Source organism: Silurus aristotelis (genome assembly GCF_946808225.1).
Source record: "Silurus aristotelis genome assembly, chromosome: 24".
Taxonomy (NCBI): domain Eukaryota; kingdom Metazoa; phylum Chordata; class Actinopteri; order Siluriformes; family Siluridae; genus Silurus; species Silurus aristotelis.
The window spans coordinates 2,816,365-2,838,449 of NC_139597.1; the positions used below are offsets into that span (position 1 = coordinate 2,816,365).

A 22,085-nucleotide genomic window follows, 5' to 3' on the forward strand; every position below is an offset into this window, starting at 1 on the left:
ACGTGGTTCTTCTCCAAACGGTTACCACAAAGCTGGAGGCACACGATTGCAATCCTGCTCCAGCATGGCAGTGCCCCTGTGCACAAAGCCAGCTCCTTGAAGATCAAGGTTTGGAGAGGAAGATCTTGAGTGGCCTGCTCTAGTGCACTGATCTCAACCCTATTGAACATGATGAATGTGAACACTGACTGCACCCCCAGGTCTTCTCACCTTCTCACCTACATCACTACCTGACTTTACTAACACCCTTTTAGCTGATGAACACAAATGTCTATAATCTAGTGGAACATCTTCCCAGAAGAGTAAGGCTCAAAAAGCACATACCCTACCAATGACCAGGTGTCCGCACACCTTTAGCAATATAATGTGTATACCTCAATCTAGAAGTTTCTGCTGATCTTCGAAAGGCATTTGTATGAGAATGTGTTGAGGAATAACATCTTAAGATCTTGAGAGGGACCAGGCCCTAAAGGGAACCTCGTCCTCATCTTCTCCACTGTTCATTGATGGACACGAGTGCAAAATTGTTTATGGAAACTGTAGAACGTTTTTAACAGCGAGCGGTTTTCAAATGGACATATCTCCACCCAGAAGTCAGGCTAGATCAGACAGGTCTGGGAAGAAGAAAAGGGACAGGTGGTACCTCAGGAGCATGTGTAGGTCGAGAGGGAGGAAGAGAAGACGGGATGATGTAAAAAGAGAGAGAAGAATGGATTTCTAGGTCATGTTAATGGTTTATGTAATGGTTAAAGGCACTATACATAGACGATGAACAGCATCCCCAAAAACTTGACGCTTCCACCCACATGCTTCACAATGATGAGAAACGTTTGGTTTCGGTCAAGCGCTTCGATCCGTCTGTTTGTCTCCGCATCTGAAATGCTCCACCATCCTTTACGTGGAAGCGAAGAACATTTTTGGAATTGCAGCACCATGTATAAGCAGATCTAATCACCTCTGGAACCTGGGATACTCGCAGGAGAAAATCCCTCCATCACCGAAATGTGTTCTGATTGGCGCTTGGTGTATCTACTGATCACCAACATACAGTTCAGCATCAGTTCAACATCAAGCAGAACATTCAGAGAGGAATAAATGATGAAGAAACTCCAGACTCGAATTTGCCACAACACACATGACCCTTTAAATGCGATTTTCTTTGAAGTAGATGAAAAGGTTTTGTGCTCATGATCATTTGAAAAGAAATCAATCATTGTTTGAGTCATTAATATCATTCTATTAATTGATCAATGAGCTGAGAGTCACATTCGAGTTTTTTTCGAGTTTACACGAGTTCATTTGAAGGCAAATACTTCTGTAGTTTCTCACCTCCATGGTTTGTGTACTTCATCCACCACCGCATGATGAGGGTCAAACCCTTTGTCCTTGTAAACGTGTCGTCACTCACAGACTCTTTCTGCTGCTCATTTACAATAATGAATGCTAACCTTGTTCACGCTGTGTCTGTTCTTCCCTTTTGTCTTCTCTTTTCTCCTCTTTTTTTCCCCCCACTTTCCGATTTAACTTTGCCCTGGAACACTGACTCATCTCCTCAGTTTGGCTTCAAGGTTAGTACACCCGCTTTCCTTCTCCAGCTCACGCTGTATTTTGAATTCATGTAGCTCAGACTCTCAGGACATAAGTGTGTGGACACCTGACCTCAAGAATTCTTTGTCTCCATTCCACATTTCGAGATGTCGTTCCACCTGATTTCGTGGAGGTGTGCGCTCATTCAGCTACAAGGTTGTTAGATAATTCAGGTACTGATGTACTCGAGGTGAAGAAACCTGGCATTTCTAAACAGTGAAGATCTTCCACTTCAACATGGTTCTCCTCCAAACCGTTCCCACAAACTTGGAGGCACACGATGTTGTTGAACCTGTTCCAGCATGATGATGCGACTTGTGCACAAAACCCAGCTCCTTGAAGATTTAATGGTTTGGAAGATGTGGAAGATCTCAAACCCTATTGAATGTGAACGTTGACTGGACCCCGGGTTTCCTCGCTTCCTCACCTACGTCAGTAACTGACTTTATTAACAGTTTTGAGGCAGAATGAAGACAAATCTCCACAAGAACGAACAGAATCACGTCTGTCTTTTGTCTTCTAGTTCCTGTTTATTACGCAATCCCAGAAGAGTGGAGGTTATAATATCAGGAAATTGAGACCAAAAGTGGAATTGGGAAGAAAAAAAAAAAAGAAAAGCACAGGAATCTCATGGTCAGGTGTCCACAGACTTTTGGCCATATATGGTACCATGGCAGTTGCTATAGAAACGTGTATTATATATTCCTTTAGAGTGAATGCATATAAGATGGAATAAGATGAAACGTTTTCACGTGCGTGTCGGTATTTGCTCACGAAAATAATTTTTGCTGAAGTTTGTGCCTTTTTTATTTTTTGCTTTCAAAAAATGAACTTTCATGAACTTCTCTGCCTCGGTATGACATCCGTACAAGCTGTAAGAGTGAGAAGGTGTCAGAACCCTTTAATTAGAGCGTATGGATCTTCAGTTGTTCCTTCAGCATCCTGCGTGTGACGCCGGTGTCTCCTTCTCTCCTCACTCAGTGTGTGGTTTTCTCTCACACTCATTATTTTCCCTCTTCATTCTGGAGTTGGTTTTTTTCCACGCCAGGCTTCATTTCTGATGCAGTACCTCACTCAGAGAAAGGGGCAGTGAGGAGGCGTCTCAGAAAAACACAACAATCTCCCGGCGCTCTGAAATCAATTCCCTTTAATCATATACAGTAATCCCCCATTTATCCCCCCAAAAGGCTATTTTATGTTTACAGAACTGTATTAACATTTTACTTTATTTTATAATTTTCTCTCTGTCTCTCTCTCTACCTCCCTGTTTCTTTCTCTCTGTCTCTCTCTCTACCTTTGTCTTGGTCTCTCTCTCTCTCTCTCTCTCTCTCTCTCTCTCTCTCTCTCTCTCTCTCTCCCTATCTCTCTCTCTACCTCCCTATCTCTTTCTCTCATTCTCATTCTCTCTGTCTCTCTGTCTCTACCTCCCTGTCTCTTTCTCTCTGTCTCTCTCTCTACCTTTGTCTTGGTCTCTCTCTCTCTCTCTCTCTCTCTCTCTCTCTCTCTCTCTCTCTCTCTCTCTCTCTCTCTCTCTCTCCTATCTCTCTCTCTACCTCCCTATCTCTTTCTCTCATTCTCATTCTCTCTGTCTCTCTGTCTCTACCTCCCTGTCTCTTTCTCTCTGTCTCTCTCTCTCTACCTTTGTCTTGGTCTCTCTCTCTCTCTCTCTCTCTCTCTCTCTCTCTCTCTCTTTCTCTCTCTCTCTCTCTACCTCCCTATCTCTTTCTCTCATTCTCATTCTCTCTGTCTCTCATTAAGATAGAAATGGACTTTATTATCGATATATTTGAGAGTGTAAGAGCGTAGGTGAGAGAAGATGGATCTGAAGGTCCTCTGGTCCTGTCTGCTGTCCCGGCAGGGTATCTGTGTTGTTCAGCGCACTGCGAGGCCGCGTGATTTACTTTATTAGTCGGAGAGGCAGGGGGCGGTCGTCCGGCCGAAGCTCTTCACGCGCTCCTGCTCACACTGATGAAAACGGACAGATGTTGGCACGTAGTGTGGAGTGTAAACGGGCGCCCCGTCGCTCACCTGCCCGCGGACCTTCTCACAGCTTCGTCTTGGCAGCTCTGAAGTCCAGCGCTTGTCAGTTTTCAATAGCGGCACTTACCACAGACGGAGCTGCTAATAGCGGAGCTTTGGCCTCCGTATATCGTAATCTGGAAGAACGTACAGCAACACCACAGAGCTGCAACAATATCTTTCCCATGGCATCCTGGGAAACGTGATCAGACAAGAAACAAGGAGTCTACAGTACCCTTACAGACCAGACCAAAAAACAGACATGAGCAGCCTGGAATTACCAGATAACATCTTATCAGAAAATAATTAAAATTGGGACTTTTTTTATTATTAAATAGTTTAAAATAGACTGTTTTATAGGCAGGTATGAAAAAAAATTGTATATGTGTCATGTACTTATTAAAAACCACGATTCATAGACAAAGATACAATACTGGTGGTTTATTTAGATGTTGAATTTTAGATCAGAAGGTCATGAGTTCAATTCCCAGCGTTACCAAGCCACCATTGGTGGGTTCCTGAGCAAGGCTCTGAACCCTTAGTTGAATAATTGAGATCCTCCTAAGTTAGTGTGGCCGTAAATTCTTCTGGTGGTTAAGATGTTAGGCTTCTGATCAGAAGGTTGTAAGTTCAGATCCCAGTGTTACCAAACTGCCACTTTTGGTTTCCTGAGCAAGGCTCTAAACGAGCAACTGCTCACTAGTATAAATGACATCATTTTCTTCTGGTGTGAACATGGCAGCTCAGGGATAAAGATGTTAGCCTTCTGATCAGAAGGTCATGAGTTCAAGCTGCCACTACTGTTGATGCTCAACTGCCCAGGTGTATAAACTACATCATCGCAAGCCAATCTGGGAATAAATTTAAATGTAGATGATGAAGGGTTCCCTTTTCTTGTTCGTACATGGTAGATCAGTGGTACAGATTATGCAGAGGTGGTAGCTTAGTGGTCAGGGCATTGGACTTTGGATCCGAAGGTTGTGATCCGAAGTTCGAATCCCAATCACACCAAAGCTGCTGAGTTGTATGCTTGAGATAAATGTAAGTCACTCTGGATGAGGGCCAAATAATGGAAATGGAAAAGCTGATCAGAAGGTTATGAGTTCGGATCTCACCTAGCTCCCACTTCTGATAGCTTCAGCAAGGCTCCTAACACTCGACTGCTTAGTTGTATAAATGAGAAGTCTTTCTGGAACGGGGAGTCTGACGAATGCCGTAAACGTTAATGGTCTGGTTTAAGTCACACCCACTCCTGGATCATCTGTGTTGCATCCTTTACTTCACTGTATATACATGGTTTATATCAATTATATATATCAGTTATATCAAGTAATCAATGTTGGGGAGTGTGTGTGTGTGTGTGTGTGACTGTGCGTGTGTGCGTGCGATGGCATCCACACCGTCAGCACATTAGTGAGTTTTAGTGGTTTTTCTGTTTTCTAGCCTGCAACAGCTCATAAGAGCATTTAAGTTTTTTTCCCCGCAATCGCGTGTCGCTCGTAATTGAACCGCAGTTCATAACAAGCTTTTTCTCTCTGCCCAGTAAAACACCACACAGCGCCGGACAGGCTACTGTAGATCCCCTACCGAAACCAAATTCATACGCAAACACATCCAGAACAAATCAGCTCTCGCCCTCCTGCCGCACTCACGTTTCTTTTTTTTTTCTTTTTTTTTTTTTTTTTTTTTTTCTTTTTTTTTTTTTTTTTTTTTTTACGAGGTCTTTACTTGGTGCGAGTTTCAAACGCTTGTTTGAAGAAACTTCTTGCACTAGTTTCTGGTATTAACCTTCTTCTGCTTGAACTCGTATCATGAGAATTGTGATGCCTTTTCAAGTCGTACTCAGGCAACACCTCACCCAGATCTGTCTTTAAATATCAATTATTAATATCTCCAGCAAATCTTTAAAATACTTCCCATTCTAGCGTTTGATGCCTGTATAAGTAACGGCTTAATAAACACTTCTTAGACAAAAGTTTTTGGACACCTGACCATAAGATCTGTATGTGCATGTTTTTTTTTTTTCTTTTTTGAACATCCACATTGAGTCCCAATTCGCTCTTATAATAATCTCCACTCCTCTGGAAAGATGTTTCACTAGATTCGGTGGCCACAGAAGTGTTATTAAAGTCTGGTAATGATGATGTTGAGGTGTGGAGGCCTGGGGGGTGTTCAATAGAAGGAGAACGATTCATCATTTAATTTTTCGAATAATTGCGAGATCGATAATCATCACGAGGGCGGCCACTAGAGGCGAATCACTGACACTACATGCTGTTTGTTTTTACACGCAAGGCTGCATGCTGCACGGAGAGCGCTATATTTATAATTTAGCCCATTTTTATGATCCAGTTTTATTTATTTATTTTTTTTATTTATTACTTTAAATTTTTGTAATAAAGTTTAGTGATGTTTTACATTGTGTTTTTTTCTTTTTTTAATCCATTTAAAAAACTATCATTAGTTTAATCTTGTTATTGACAAGTACAATCCAACCTAGCTACAATCAGTCGCCCTCTAGTGGAGAATCACATATGGCAAAAGAAATAAATAAAAATGTCAGGTGTCTGAATACTTTTGTCTGTATGGCGTATGCATGAAATGAATTTAGGTAATTTGTGAAAAAGAAACGAATCATAAACCAATCAGAGTTCGATGGAATGATTCATTAGCACACTTTTATGTGTGTGTGTGTACGAGTGTGAGATAGTGGATATCTGTTAGTCATTAAACGTGTATTCGGGCACGCATACGTGTGCGTCGGTGTTTATTCACGTGTCCGAGCGGGTTGTCTTTGGCACGGCGTGGTGCTGAAAGATCTCCCCTGCCTGCACTTCTTCCTGGGAGGTACTCGAGCCCTGGAAAACGTTGACAAGGAAATCAAAGCGCAAACCTGTTTTTCTTAAACTTCAGAAGGTCTTCTCGCCCGCAAATCTTTTTTTTTTTTTTGTTCCCCTCTTAACAAAACCTTTTGTTCTGCTCTCTGTATGACATGAAGTTGGACAGATAGATAAATGCGGGTTTAATTTTTTTCCCCCGTTCCGACGCTACCACTGTTTTGTGTTAAACGAAGCGTCCAGCCGCGCGATGAGAAAGCTGGGAAGATGCGTTCTATGCTGGATTTTATTTAAAGGAAAATGTTAATGTTGGAAATGAAGCAGGTTTTCTCCACAGCATGTAAACGGAGGTCTCAGTGCCAGAGTTCACTCCGGCTGTGTTCTTTCGGTATCCGTCCGCTGGGCTTGTTTTTACAGCAGTCGCTAACCCTGACGGGCTTCCACCTTCTCAGGAAAAGATTTCCAATTTTCACCCCAATAACTCGTCTGTTAACATAATTACTGGCTTTGTAGAGATCTTTCCATTTAACATCCAAGAGTGTGTGTGTGTGTGTACAGACTCGCCTACTGCGTTAATAAAAGGGTGAGTGAGTCTCTCCAAATTTCTCCTATATTTATCATGTTTCCTCGCCCCTATACTTACCGAGTGATTGATTGAATAATTGGACTACTCGACTCGGTTGTTCTTTCTCGAATACAATGAAGTTCGATTTTCCACACGCGTACCAGTCGCCTGCATTAGACACGAGACTTGTACAGTGAGAGGAAACGAGTATCCAGGTGCATCTCTCTTCACTTCATGTTTAGCCTCCTGACTTTACAGTCATAAACGGCAAAAAATCACCAGCATGTATTCATAAAAATACACATCTGATTGTAAGGGGAACGGTATTCAGACACCACAAATGACCAACGTCAGGACAAAGCCGTTCTTGCCGATTGCGGCTTCAAAACGTCTACGGTAGTGTTTTCTTTTTTTTCTTTTGCGCCATTGTGGTTGAATCTTTGGCCCGCTTTTTTTTTTTTTTTTTTTTTTGGCAAATCATCTTCAATTTCCTGCGATATCCAGGGTCCTTTTGATGAACTCGCAATTTTCTTCACGAAATTCCCCGTAAATTTTCAACGGGATTCAATTTACAGTGGGAGACGCCATGCAAGGCCTTTATGAGTTCTGAAGTCAGCCAGATGAGAATGGGTTCCGTTTGAGTCTGTTTCCTCTCAAGGTTCTTTACGCTTATTGTCTTAGGGAGTGTTTTTCTTCTCTGCCATGGTCACCTCTCTGGTTTGCTCATCAAAGATACATTATTTCAACAAAAGTATCGGGGCACCTGAATTTTTACAAGATGTGGTTCCGAAAACAGATTTTTGAAGCAATGCAATTGTATAGGCTTTTTTTGAAAGCTGTGGCATGACATTTTCTTATTAATTGCGCATTATTGAGCTCCATGAAGATATGCTGTGCATGGTTTGGAGTGGAAGATCTTCTGCTAGGAGACCCAAATCATGCTCCAGCATGACAATACCCCTGTGCACAAAGCTAGTTTCATGAAGATATGCTGTGTATGGCTTGGCGTGGAAGATCTCCTGCTTTAGAGCTCTGATCTTAGTCCTATTGAACATGAAGAATATGAATGCTGGCTGCACCCCAGACCTCCTTACCTCTTACATCACTACCTGTCTTTTATAACGACACCAGGGGCAATTTTGTCCCCCACCTTTATTTTCATTGTCTGTATCTTTGCTCTTACGCTTTTGTGTCTGAGAAGACGACATGTGCCCCGAGACCAATAAAGAAACCTTTAGAAGTCCAAATTGCTGAATCGCAAACCGTCATTTTTTCCCATAAAGAGACTGACTGGAAACACTGACGAAAAAGAAAGCCTCACGTGCGATTGTGCTTATTGTGATTTATTCCTGCTTCTTGAGATTTACTGTTAATGGTACCTCCTACTATACGAAGACTCTTAATGGTCTCCTCTGCGCCAGTCCTTACGGAGTGTTTTCCAGATCTTGGAAACACTCGTGCTGCTTTTTCAGCGAACGTTTCAGAGCCGGTCAAGCTTCACCGAATCCGACGTCGATCAGACTCCAGCCCAGCGTCCATCTGCCCCTCTCAGGCCCCCGGTTTTACAGTAATTGTTTTCCCTGCTGAACTCAATAGAGGAAGGTCACCTCAGAGTTAGATCACGAAGAAAAAAAATCACGAATTAGAGAATCTTTTACAGGGAATCATAACAGTCAGCTGCTTATTAAGGATTCCATCAGTGCCAAAGCAGATGGCTTGGCCTGAGCCTAACTGGGAAAATTCCAGTTTATGACCTATCGTGTGTGTGCGCACAGGAAAGGTCTTTTGTTCTTATACAGTTAGTGTGTGTGTGTGTGATGTTGCTTTGGGGTTTTTGCAACGCCACCAATTCAGAATAATGATTTGAACAATATGACATGGTGCCTGCCAGGCCTGGATATTGAGGAACATGGGCGCAGCCGAGCGCAGTACGGCACACCGAGCGCTTGTGCGGACGGAGTCGTGTAGTAGTTAACCGTATTCGCAGACCTCCGGGAAGCTGGCGCAGCATCTGAAAAAGAAATGTAATAAACGTATGTCATTCGTTTGCCGCTAATTTGTGCCATAAAATTACTGTTTGTGCTGGTTCGGTTCGTCCGGCTCCTGCCAAAAGTGGTGTCACAGTGCATTAAACCTCACTCAAGTCAAAACCTAACAAAAAATCCAACCAAATTAATGTTATTTCTGTCTGTCATACCAATGCGGGTTAGCGCTCGATCCATTCTTCTGATAACTCGCGTCACCTTCCGGATGTTAAAAGATGGTACCACAGTAACGATGAGTCCGGTTGTTCAGAATGCGTGGATTAATGCAGCTTCAAGGCAAATAGTTCATTACAATGAATTCAACAGCTACAAAATCAATTTAATGACGTTTTTTCCCGTGAGGTAATAATTAGCATGTTTTTGTTCGCATCAGTGCCGTGTTAGAGTAGATTTACTCCCACCCCCACCCCCCATAGGACAGTTTTTAGAATCAGAAATCAGAAAGAACTTTAATGCCAAGTATTAGTTCACCTACGAGGAATTCCTTTTGGTGACCGAATCTTCCAGTTGCACATTTTTATTAAATATAATAATAATAATAATAATAATAATAATAATAATAATAATAATAATGATCTCAAAACGCTTTCTAAACATATACATTTTTTTATTTAAATAAAGATTAAAAAAATATACAAAAATAATAGTAAAATTAATAAAATTGATAATAGTAAAAAAAAAAAAAAAAAAAGAGAGAGAGAGAAAAATAAAATAAGTAAATAAACATCACAGAATACAGCACAAAAATACGAAATCATAAAAGCTATCCTGGTAAAAAATAAAAAATAAATAGAAATAAATTAAGATCAAGTGGAATTTTACTTTATAATTGTTTTTTTTATTTTTTATAACAGAGAGAAATACAACATAAATAAATAAAGTCATATTGCATCTATTTTTTATTTTCAGGTCAGGGTTTGCTCAGGGGCCCAGGAAGGGCAGCTTGGTGTGCCTGGGATTTGAACTCTCGACCTTCTGATCTAAAGAATTGTCATCGTTGTATAGATTTGTGGTCTAATAGAACGACGAGCAACGTTTGAACTTTGAACGAGGGAGAAAAAAAAAAACTTAAAAGCTGATAATCAACGTATAAAAAACTTTTCTTTTTAACTTTAAAAATGACTGTGGTGTAAAAGGAATCAAACAAATAACTGTCACGAATCATCGCTCACTTTCTAAATAATGAGTGAAGCACATCTACTAATAATTATATATAAATAAATTGTTTTTTTACTGATGCACTTATGTATTAAATGATGCATCGTGATACAAATGCCAGCTTGTATCCGTCTGCACAGTTTTTCAAATCGATGCATTGCATCATTAACTTTTCTACAGATGCACCGATACGAATCAGTGAATCTTACCATCCTTCCTAGCAGGCCACTCGAGATCTTCCTCTAAACCCATATTTACATGATGTACAGATACAGATCTTTATGGAACTGCATGCGGTAGTGTCAGTTTTTTTGGCTCGATTTCGATCCACACTGCGATACGTCTTTCCACCGACATTCACCCTGAGCGCCAGGAGGCTGCGGCTTTCTCCAGCTTCTCATTAAACACGGCCTTGGCGGTGCTCTGATTGCTAGTCCTGAAGAATGATCAGGTGTCGGAGGTATAATGGCTTGGCTCGCAGTCACCTGTCCTTGTTTGGGATCACCTCGTCATAATTTAATTATGTCGGGAACTCACCCTACACTTCTCTAATGCTTCCCGTGAGATTTTAGTCCTCCACTACCCATTTTTCCACTCTGTTTTGTAACCCGGATCAGTGTAGCTGTAGACATCGGGGGTCCTCCAGGGAGCCGTAGGTAGAGCTTTTCTGGAGCACGTACCTACACGAGCCTCGTCTGGTGAGGGTTGCAGCGAATCCATGAGGGTTGGTGTATTATTCTTCTCCATCAACTGATTCGTGTTGGCTTAGTTACATCTCCATCTGCTTCGTGTACAGAGAGAGAGATAAGAGATCAGGTTTCCTCGATCGTTTCTGTGATTAGTAACTCGCTTGGCCTCCGACGCTGTGAGAACAGAATTCGTGTAAACATTACGACGCTCGTAACAGGCCTGCAACGCTCTTCTCAGTAGAGTTCGGCGGCTGCAGAGCCTCAGAGTTTCCCTTTTGCCTCAAACGAAACCATCCTGCCGTCTACAGATAAGATTTCTTTTGCTTTTGGATGATTGTTCGAGTCATACCCCACCAGGCTTTTCTCACCTTTCAGCACCTGGACAGGGGCAGTAATGAAGAAATTCCACTGATTTGTAATTGCTGCTTGTTCTCTTTTTCTCTTTCACGCACTGACTTGTGTTTTTTCTTCTGCTCATGTTCTGTAACTGGTTTCTGACATTTTATTTTGCAGGCAAATGAAGGACCAGAGTAAGAAGGTGGCCACTCTGAAACACAAGGAGCAGGTGGAGAAGAACCGAAACGCCCAGCTGATGGAGGAGGCTCGCAAGCGGGAGGACAACATCAGTGAAAGCTCTCAACAGATCAAGGTAGTTCTAGCATTTAGGAAGCAAATAAATTCGCTTAGTAATATACCGATATATCTGCAAAAGTATGTGGACACCTGGATCAGTGTGTGTATTTTTGTGAACTTCCCATTCCACATGACACATGAGTCCCCATTTGCTGTTAGAATAATTGCCACCCATCTGGGAAGATGTTCCACTAGATTTTGTGGATATTTGTACTGTAGGTGAGGTGAGGAGGCCAGGAGTACTGTCAGCGTTCTGAATCATCATGTTCAATAAAGTTTGAGCTCTAAAGCAGGCCACTCAAGATCTTCCAACCCATGTAAACCAAATCTTCCTGGATCGTTGCCATGCTGGAACATGGTTCCTCTAACATTTCAGGGAAGAACTACATATTCTAGAGGAGTTGGTGTCCCAATACTAGTCATTTTAAAGCACATTTCTCTTCATGATCTAGTCACTAGCTTTCTCACGACATACCAGGGTAGAGGAAGAAGACCAGAACGTGCTTCCTCCGAAGCCCCGTGAAGCCCACCTCGTCATTTTATAGTCATTAGGGTTTGGAGTAGAACCGCTTCCACACCCACGATTGGCCAGTGTCGCTTCGATCGACAGAGCGCAGAGTAATGCTATGCTTTCTCTGGAGGTTATGACATCACCCGGATTTGAACTTTGATTCGATCTTGTGGTGATCTCTCAGAACGTTCCGGCCACCCAGAAGCTCCTGGCTGACGGTCCAGCAGCGGTTTACTTTCGAACGTAGCTCCTCCGCGCTTTTTCGGGTTGACGATGACAAACGTGCGGAAAACACAGAAACATGGCGTTTCGTTAAGCCGGAATCGTCCTGTCCGAGAAAACCGGTTGACGTGTTGTTATGATACGACCATATGTTTTCTATGAAAGCGCACTTTTTTGAAAGCTTGGATTCTTATTATGTGAAGAAAAAAATCTCAGACACTGGCAGTTCAGAAGGACTGTTTTTCCTTCTTTTTAACAGACTGTCGGACAAAAGACTCCTGGTTGGGACCCCTTTTTAATTTAACTCCAGTTTCACCTCTGGTCTCATTTCTTTCTTCTTACGTTTTTTAGACTTTGACACGAGGTACCTTGAACTCGCGTGTCCTACGTGATACAGCTACAGATCTGGTGTAACTCGCGTATGAGTCAGGTCTCCAGGTTCCTTTATGAGATCATGTTGCTACAGAGGCCACAATGTGGCTTTCTACACCCCACTTTGTGCATAGTGATGCACAGACCCAGAACCACCGATCGCCTTCCTCATCCAAGACTAGCAGCCATTACCTCCCGCTTAGAGACACCACACAAGCCCTGAGGCAAAGACAGCGCTGGAGTCGGGATCGTTAGCGCTAACCCTTATGTACGCTATTCGACTGATTGTGGATTGCGTTTTGGAAAGAGATCCAGCTGACGACTGGCATTGGTCTAACAACAGGATGTCACAAGCCCACAGAGCAATAAACCTCGTTTCCTGTCTCTCCAGGCTCTGAAAAAGGGTCTTCTTGTGTTGCGGGTAATTAACGGAGGGGATACGGGGGTCAAGCCTCGAAGAAAGGTGGTCATGTTCGGGGCAGCTGCTGTTAACTTTGGAGAAGGTAAAGTGGTCAGGAAGACCGCCGTAATTTCCGACCACGAGGCTCGCCACGGTCGGGTTGTTCCTCCCGAACAAACAATGTCCCGGACAATTCAGACCTGTGAGAAATCGATCCAGATCGCTTCAGCATACTGAACCCAGGGACGTGTGCGTGTCAAGAAACAGTCCGAAGAGAAACCAAGCATAAGACTGGATCTTTTTTAAGTTTTTAGATCCTCCACATCAACAGAACACAACATTTTCCACCTCAAAAATCTCACACACACATGAAGAGTGAATCATCCACCCGTCTTTCTCATACACGCAGAGTAAATATTGACACAACCGAGTCTAGACACGTATTCTGGGAAAGACAAGGAAGCGGGATGATTTGATGAAACAATAGAGAACAGTAAATACCTGCTTTAGAGCATGACATCAGTCTGAACCTTTTTTTAAACTACACGTCAAACAACACGGTTCCCATCACTTTTTGTCACAAGAGGGCCCTGGTGCAGCACCGCAGGAGAGGAAAGAGAATGCTGATGGAGCCGATTCTGTACATTAGTATATACAGTATAAGTGTAGAGATGTACACTGTATATAGAGAGAGAGCACATTGAACAATCGTTTTTTTTCTTCAACAATGCCGTCGTAATCATTTTGACAGCGGTTACATTTCAGACAAACAGGATCAGGGTCCCAAAAAGCGTATAAAATAGCTTTTCCTCAATACCTTTCTTTCTGTTTGAAGTTCATAGAATCAGTGGTGGACAATAAGGAAGTGAATGTAATATTTAATTCAATTTTACATTTCAAAGTCAAATACTTGACTTTTTACTCCAAAATCGTTTGTTTCTTTTTATTTATGAGGATTAAAACTGATCAGGGTCGAGCACTCGCTCCGTTTGGATCTCGTGACCTCGATCTGCGCTCGGTGTATCTACTGATCACCAACATACAGTTCAACATCAAGCAGAACATTTAGAGAGGAATAAATGATGAAACTCCAGACTCGAAATCGCCACTTATCAGTGTGCTGAGTCACATTCGAGTCTTTTCACGTGAACTGTTGATTAAATCTTGTGATAATAATGATAATAGGAACATTATAGTTATTATAAATCACAGTACTTTGGATACTTAAGTTGATTTGAAGGGAAAAACCGTTGTACTTTTACTCAAGTGAAAGTTTAAAGAAGAGCCTCTTTACTGGAGTCAAATTTTATCTCTACTTTTACTCAACTACATGGTTTATGTACCTTATTCATCACTGCTATATAAATAAGTAAATATAATAGAGTGTCAGCAGTGAAAGCATGAATTAGCCGTGTACTAATACCTTTAGCTTGTGTTTAAAAAATACAAAACACAGGTTTCGGTTGTTGTATAGTCAGAGCAAGGTTACGTTACCACCTGGGAGGCAGTATAGCAAAATCCTGATGCAAGCGTGTCTATGAAGAGAAGCAAATGAATTTGAGCCATGCTTGTTGATCTGAATGACTTGACATGGTTTGGGATTTAAACATTGCCATCAGGTCTATTTTTGGCACTAATAAGCTACCTGTGAGGACCTAATGGAATTGTCTGAGGACCTAACTAATACTTCAAGACCTTGAAATGACGGACCTAACAAACAATGAAGAGATGCTTCAAATTTAATTTGAGTTCTTGTGTAACTTTTTAAACGAGGCAGTATCAAAAAGTTTAGCGACTCGCTCTGTTTACAAGTAAGTACTTTATCTTTTATTATCGCCCTCAAATTAGTCTCCCTGCACAGCACTACAGCGCTCCCAGCGTTCCTGCCACTTCTTCGACGCGTCCTGGAAGTCTGCGATTCACACCGGATCTCTGCAATGGTGTCAAAATAGCGAGGTGCATCCTCATCTTCGGGAAGAAGGCGAAGTTCATAGGAGCCAAATCTGGCGAGTAGGGTGGGCGTGGAAGTGAGATGGTGTTGTTTCCGGGTAGAAACCCACATGTTAGGAGAGCTCGGTGACATGGTGTTCTACTGATGAACGTCCATGATGAAATCGCAGACGTGGTCAGAACAGCACCAGTCGCACAGCTCCTGATGTACACAGGACGATGTCTTTTGGCACACTGACTCATGAAGGTCGGTGCTCACTGTGACTGTGCGTGCAGCCTCGTGCTGCCATCTGTTGGCGTGTTACAAAACTAGTCGTGAAACTTTTTGATACCGCCGCATACACACATTGTGCAGGGAAAATAATTCCTATTGGTAATGCTAGAAACACTGAAGATAATGAAGCTGAAGTGCTCAGGGTGGGATGTGTCTTTATGGGCCTTAATAAGGATGAGGATATAAAAGAGTCAAACGGAAGACTTTTATGACTTTCTGAGAGAGAAACACGTATGGCCTAACCACTAATTTTTACCTTCACCTAACTTTTACATTTCCTAGAAAATAAAATCTATACTTGTTTCCATAAGCCTGGTAACTTTTAATGGTAACGTTTGGAGACTAGTTTTGCAATACGCCAACAGATGGCAGCACAAGGTTGTGTGCACAGTCACAGGGAGCACTTACCTTCATGAGTAATTGAGACTGCACGCACAGTCATATATATATATATAAATGAAATAAAAAAACAGTGCTGAATTATGAAAATGTGCTGAATAAAATAAATATGTATTCATTTATAAATATAATTGTATAATTAATCAATTATAAGATAAGTATTATATATAACGTAGCGCTCTTCGTGCAGCACGCAGTCTCCCGTGTAAAAACAAACTGCACGTAGCATTGGTGATCGACCTCTAGAGGCCGATCTCGTAATGACAGCGAACCAGAAACCGGAAAAAACAATCGGTATGGATTTTTGACGATAGCCGATACTTCCAGCAAATCAGCTATCGGCGCCGATTAATTGGCAAAACCGATAAATCGGTCGACCTCTAATATCCATCACTCAGAGTTGCTAATGTTCAAAAACATAACTATTAGATGCTGAAGTGCCTTGAAAAAAAATTGTACTGCACTGAAAGTTGTTTTTATTACTTTATAATAAAATCCATGAAATCAGACCCGGAGCAGTCCAGAACAGTAATGAATTGAAAGCCACATGTCCCCTGGGTTTCTATTTCAAATTTGATGAAGATATCATGAAAAATGAGATTCCTGCAAACGCTTTTTCCTCAGACTGTCTGGTCGTTTTCTCCCTCGCACTGTTTGAGGAGCAAACGAACGACGGAAAAACGAAAACGTTGCTCGCAGTGGTCTGCGTGGGGTACGTCATTCAGGCTTCTGACAATAAGACCGTCGGATCGGAGTAAACCATTTTTAGAAAAGGGGAGAGGGGCAGATATTTGGAAAAAAACTTTTTTCCTGTGGTTTTCATTTAAATGTCCTACAACATACACCTGATTATTAGAATTGACATGCGATTGTCAGGATTCAGGCTTGTGTTGGCTTGAGATCGGTCGAGCCAACTTAAAATTGCAAGAATTGGCCGGTTTAGGTGTCCAGATGTTCACCTATCTTCCTGTTTTTCTATAATTCTAGATGTTCCATGAATAAACCTGCCATATCAATTCATCTGTTTGGTCCTGCTGTACTCAGCTATGTTCCTTCTCCGTCTACCTTGTGTGATGGCACATTTAATAGTTTTTCATCACACGCTCTTGTGTACAGTTCCGCCGCTTTTCTGGTCTAATCCACAGCTCCAGGAATGTCCCTGCCCCGAGCTGAACTTCATCTGAATCCGATCATCTGCGTTGTTGCTTTTTTTTTTTTTTTTTTCTGGTCCAGTCATCAGAACCAAAGCTCTTTGTTTACACTTGCCTTTTTAACACCGTATCTCATTCCTGTTTGGTTTTCCTCTCATGCTCATGCGTTTTTTTTTTTCCTTTTTTTTATCCTTCCTATCCTTTTGCTTCGGGCTGTTTTGAGATTTTCTCGTTCTCTTATCTTTTTCATCTGAACCCCATGTTCCTAAACAGGGGGCCTTTGGAAAGCACTACACTTTTGCTAAGGGCAAAAAGTGTGACTCCAGAGATGCTTTGATGGTAATGACTTTCTGCCCCCCGGTCTTTTTTTCTTCTATTGCCCTGAAGAACATCGCTCCTGCCGGGGGAGTCGGTTTTGGAGCTCGGCCTCTCCGGGTATAAACGTGATGGAATGATCGTGAAGATTAAAATGGAATCTTATCTTTTTCCTTACGTTTTATTTTTGTATTATTCTGGTAACTGCTCTTTACAGGTCTATGCCTTTATAAATTCCATTCAGAGAAGAAAAAGCAGAAAACGATGGAGGGAGTGAAATGGAAAGAGAGACAAAGCCAGCTTAAAAAAAAAAAACAAATTGGTTAGCAAGTAAAATAAGTTGAACATTGTACACAGCTTTCACATTCTCTGTAACCACATGCCCCAAAAGAACCTCAGCCAAGATGAACTTTGTCTTTATGAAGTTAATATGCAAAAAGAAATGTGAAGAGTTCTGGGCTTCCAGTGTACACACAGGTAGACTAATACAAAAACTGCAGTCAGCTCATTTTTTCCAAATGTGTTCTTGGATTTTCGCTCCTGATTTGCATACACACCAAACCTATTACTAGATAGTGGATTGTTCGGTATCGGTGGCTTGGTGGGATCGTACTTGCTGATTGCCGATTAATCAATCAATAGTTTTAAAAATGGATACTGGATCAAAATAGAAACACTCCATGTAAAATAGTACTGAACTTTATTATAAAAACGAACAAAAAATGCTAAAAATGTGCTAAATACAATACATATGAATATATGAATAAATACATAGAATTATATAATTAATAATAAAAACAAAACATAAATTCGAATCAATAAATATAATATAGCGCTCCCTGTGCGGCGCACAGTCTCGCGTGTAAAAACGAACCGCAGTCGCCTCTAGAGGCCGCTCTCGTAATGACAGCGGACCGGAAAAACTATCGGTGCCAATTAATCTTGGAAATCGATTATTATGATTCTTATGTGCATCTTGCTGAACATCCCATTCCACATATAGTCCCTATTTTGCGGTTATAATAACCTCTTTTGTGGAGATTTGTGACACAAGGATTTTAGAACGGTCAGGTGAGGAGGCCTCGGGTGTTCTTTTGGAGATTAGATTTTTGCACCAGATTTTCACATCAGAAGCAAATGGCAACGGAAAGCTAGCAGCGACTCGCCGTTTGCTAGCGCGTAAACTTGCGTATTTTTCTTTGACGCAACCAGGATCATAGTATCTTTTCATGAGCTCTAGATGCCTGGGTGGGAAGCTTCTCCAGCCCTAGGCTCTTGTTCCTAATAGACTCGCGAGCACTTTTTATTGGGCCTGTTTGTAGGGTAGTTACACTCGAAATTGCAGAATTGTTGGCTACGCTCAGGCCTTTCCCGAGCCAGGAGAGACAGACTCCCGCTGCTCTTTTGCGTTTCCTCTTTAAACATTAGCGACTCTTCTCCTCTTCGTGCCAAGACCACTAGAAAAGCGCTTTCTCACCCCTTGCAGAGAAATCCGGCTGTTTTATACCGCATCTGCTTCGCGAGACACTCGGTTTGCTCTAGGGAACACGCGGCTAACAAAAATCCTAGTTTTTTTTTTTTTTTTTTCGTTCTGTGGCACTCTCCTCGAGCGAATTCTTTCTTATACGATACACTTCAGATCGTTATATTAAAATTTTTGAGTTTAATTTCAAAACTCGATCAACTTTAGGATTATTGACATTTTCTTCAAGGGGTTTAACAAAATATTGCATCATTTTATTAGGAATAAATCGTTTATTTTATAGTCTTTCAATTTTAAAAGGCTCGAAATGAATTAAATCCGTCATACATTATACGGACAAAAGTTTGGCGCTCACCTGACATTAAGATGGTACGTCTCCCCTCGGCTCGATCGTGCGTACAATCGTGTACTTCCAACTTGATGGTATCAGAAGAACCACATACGGCTAGAAAAGTCCGGCATCCCAATACTTTTGGCGGGTACATAACATAGCAAGGTTTAATAGATTTGTCCAGTTAAAGGAACAAACGGCTGCAAATTTATTTGCGTGATGTAAAAAAAAAAATAATCCTGGTGGGCGTGGTCAGGTTCAGAATGACTCCACCCACACGCATGACACAAGGAGTTTCATGCAAATGTAAACAATGCTGTCATATGCTATGGCTCCCACACTCTTCAGATTGCAGTGCGGTTGGACCCTATTGGAAGAGTCTGGGGTTCGGAACAGGACAGTGGCATCATCATCATCATCAAACACCTACTGGGGGGAAATTAAAAGGTTTGAAGAGCAGTGACGATGTTCTGGTGGCTCATAGTGGCTCCATAGTGACTCACATTATGTTGGTCTGAAGTGCAGTCTCTATTTAGAGATTCTTCTTCTTTCTGCGGAAACGCACTCGTTGTGATCATCTTCTGGAATGCCTACATCTGGTTTCATGCTCCCACATCCAAAGACGCTCTATAGAAATGTGTGCCTCTATGTTTGGGCTGAAGATCCACAGTTGTAGAGCAGTTTGAAGGACAACAACTTGGGTGTCTCAATACTTTTGTCCATGTACAGTAAGAACTTGGGTGTAAATCCTTTGCATTCAATGACAGTGGGACCCATGAACATCACCAAATTTCTGCTCTTGAGACGTTTTGCACCTTCTCGTTCCAATTCAAAACGTGCTTTACTGCTCATAGTGTTCTGGGGGTTTCGCTTTCTCCCTGAGCTTCTTCACAGCTCATCCACTCCCAGTGCTCCTCCATGTGGCTTTAATTTGGTCTTCCCTGAGGTGTCTCTTTCTATCAGTTGTGCAGTTTTGGCACCGGGAGCATTAGCGTAATGAGATATTGACCGTACAAAAAGGATTAGCGTCACTTTAAATCAAGCCAGACCGATTGTGCTGTGTCTTAAGAATGTGGAGCTGATGCTCGGAGAACATATAGACGTTTGGTCTCACCTTTCACCCGACACCCTACAGGCCTCAACTTCCCGTAATTGCTGCCTTTCGGTTTAAAAAAGAAAAAAAAGAAAAGCGATTTTATTCATGGCAGATGTAGGCATTCCAGAAGATGATCACACCGCCTGCTTTCAGTGTGTTTGTGCAGAAGGGAGATGAATCTCTACATGGAGGCCTAACATAATGCACTGTGTCACTACGGCAAACCACCAGAACATTGTCACTGCTCTTCAGATTTTCCCCTTAGTAGATGATGATGATGATGATGATGATGAATTCGCTGTTCCGAACCCCAGACTCTTCCATTAGAGTCCAACTGGGCTGTGATCTATGGAGTATGACACCTTTAGCTTTTTAGCATGAAACCCCCTTCATGTCCTGAGTGTGGGCGGAGTCATCCTCTTGAACGTGACCACACCTACCAGGATAGAATTATTTCGTCACGCGATAAATCAAGAAGCCACCTTCATCTAAAGTGCACTCTATGGAAAAAGTATTGGGATGCCGGACTTTTCCAGCTCTTTGTGGTTCTCCTTCAAACCGGGTGCACAAACTTGTAGACGCACAATTGTATCAGATCTTTGGATGCAGTGGCATGACATTTTTCCTTCGCTTGAGTACTCGGGGACCCAAACCTGTTCCAGAATAATTCTCCTGTTTATAAAGCCAGCTCCATGATGTACTTTACATGGTTTGGTGTGGAAGATCTCCTGCTGTAGACCTCCAACCCTATTTTACAATGAAAGCAAAGGCTGACTGCACCTCAGACTCTCACACAAATGGAACATCTTCCCCCTCTGAAGAATGGAGCTTATTATAAAAGCAAATGAGGACTCAATGTGGAACAGGGTTTTTGTTTATAACTTTTTGATGATCTTTTTACAGTGTGTCAGCTACAATCCTTCAAACCTCAGCAATGCAGTAGCTGCATTAATCTACACACTTTTCTCACTCTGGGGTGTTTGGAATGCGGTTTTAATGATCTTGGTGTCACTCAGATGAGTTTGGTTCCTCTCAAGGATTCTTCCTCATACCATCTAAGGGAGCCTCCTTTACATTTTATGAAATTTTTATTATATGTATTACATTATTTTTTTAATGTTTGTACATTTTTGTTTTTGTTTCGAGACAATGTCCATTGTGAAAAGCGCTATAGAAATACTGGTCAAAGCACAGATCGAAGGATCTCCATGATTTCTTCTTTCCTCTAATCACAGTTTCTCTTCGTGAGATTTGCCTCAGCTTTTATAAAGACGGAGGTTTCCGTAGATCGACCCTAAAAATACCTGCTGTAAACAAACATCCAGTGAGGCTGTCCACCATAGTTAGATCTTAATACCAAGTCAGAACATAGACATAATGGCTGAAGATTGGCTCAGTGATGTTTCTTTGATGACTAAACGCAGAAAGAAAAGAAGTGTCGTCCCCCCCCCCCCCCCTCCTTCCCCCACTACCCACTTTTTTTTCTTTCAGTGGGTTTTAGGTGAGTCATAAAACAAACCGCACCTGACCTAAAACCACCGGAGCTTCCCAAACACCCTTATTTTATTGTTGACCAGCAACCTGCTCCTACTGGTCCTACTCATCTACTTCTTCTTCACTTCACGTGTGTTCATGTGTTTTTCTTCCTGTGAATCCGATGCTTTGGTACGTTTTATCGTCTGTCCCAATTACCCCATTTTTCCTGTAAAAACAGGACTCCCTGAAGCAGAAAGACGAGCGAATCGAGGAACTGGAGGAGGCCCTGCGCGAGAGCGTTCAGATCACTGCAGAGAGAGAGATGGTGCTGGCGCAAGAAGAAGCTGCTCGGACGCATGCGGAGAAACAGGTCAGAGGAGAGGTTCAGATGGCTGGCGATATCGCGGCCCCTGAACTTCCTGCTCACATTCGCACACGTATAATAAATAGAATTATTTATATGTATGTGTTTTATATATCGATTACAGCACAAACAGATGATATTTATTGGTGCTGTGATGCAGGAGTGGTGCGCTTTTTCACCAAAGACTCAGATCAGGTTTTCTTTTGCA

At 42.0% G+C, this 22,085-nt stretch overlaps 1 protein-coding gene and 1 long non-coding RNA gene across 2 annotated transcripts in view; both read left to right on the top strand.

The window, feature by feature from the left end:
* erc1b (ELKS/RAB6-interacting/CAST family member 1b) overlaps positions 1-22,085 on the top strand; it is a 186,880-nt gene that overhangs the window by 55,189 nt on the left and 109,606 nt on the right. Inside the window, exons 13-14 of the mRNA XM_083527937.1 lie at positions 11,414-11,549; positions 21,752-21,883. Of these exons, the coding sequence (XP_083384063.1) occupies positions 11,414-11,549; positions 21,752-21,883 (268 nt within the window). The remainder of the gene's footprint in view (positions 1-11,413; positions 11,550-21,751; positions 21,884-22,085) is intronic.
* LOC310718936 lies at positions 3,446-6,163 on the top strand. The gene is made up of 3 exons (XR_014531319.1): positions 3,446-4,227; positions 4,384-4,869; positions 4,937-6,163. It is a non-coding gene; the product is annotated as an uncharacterized lncRNA (long non-coding RNA).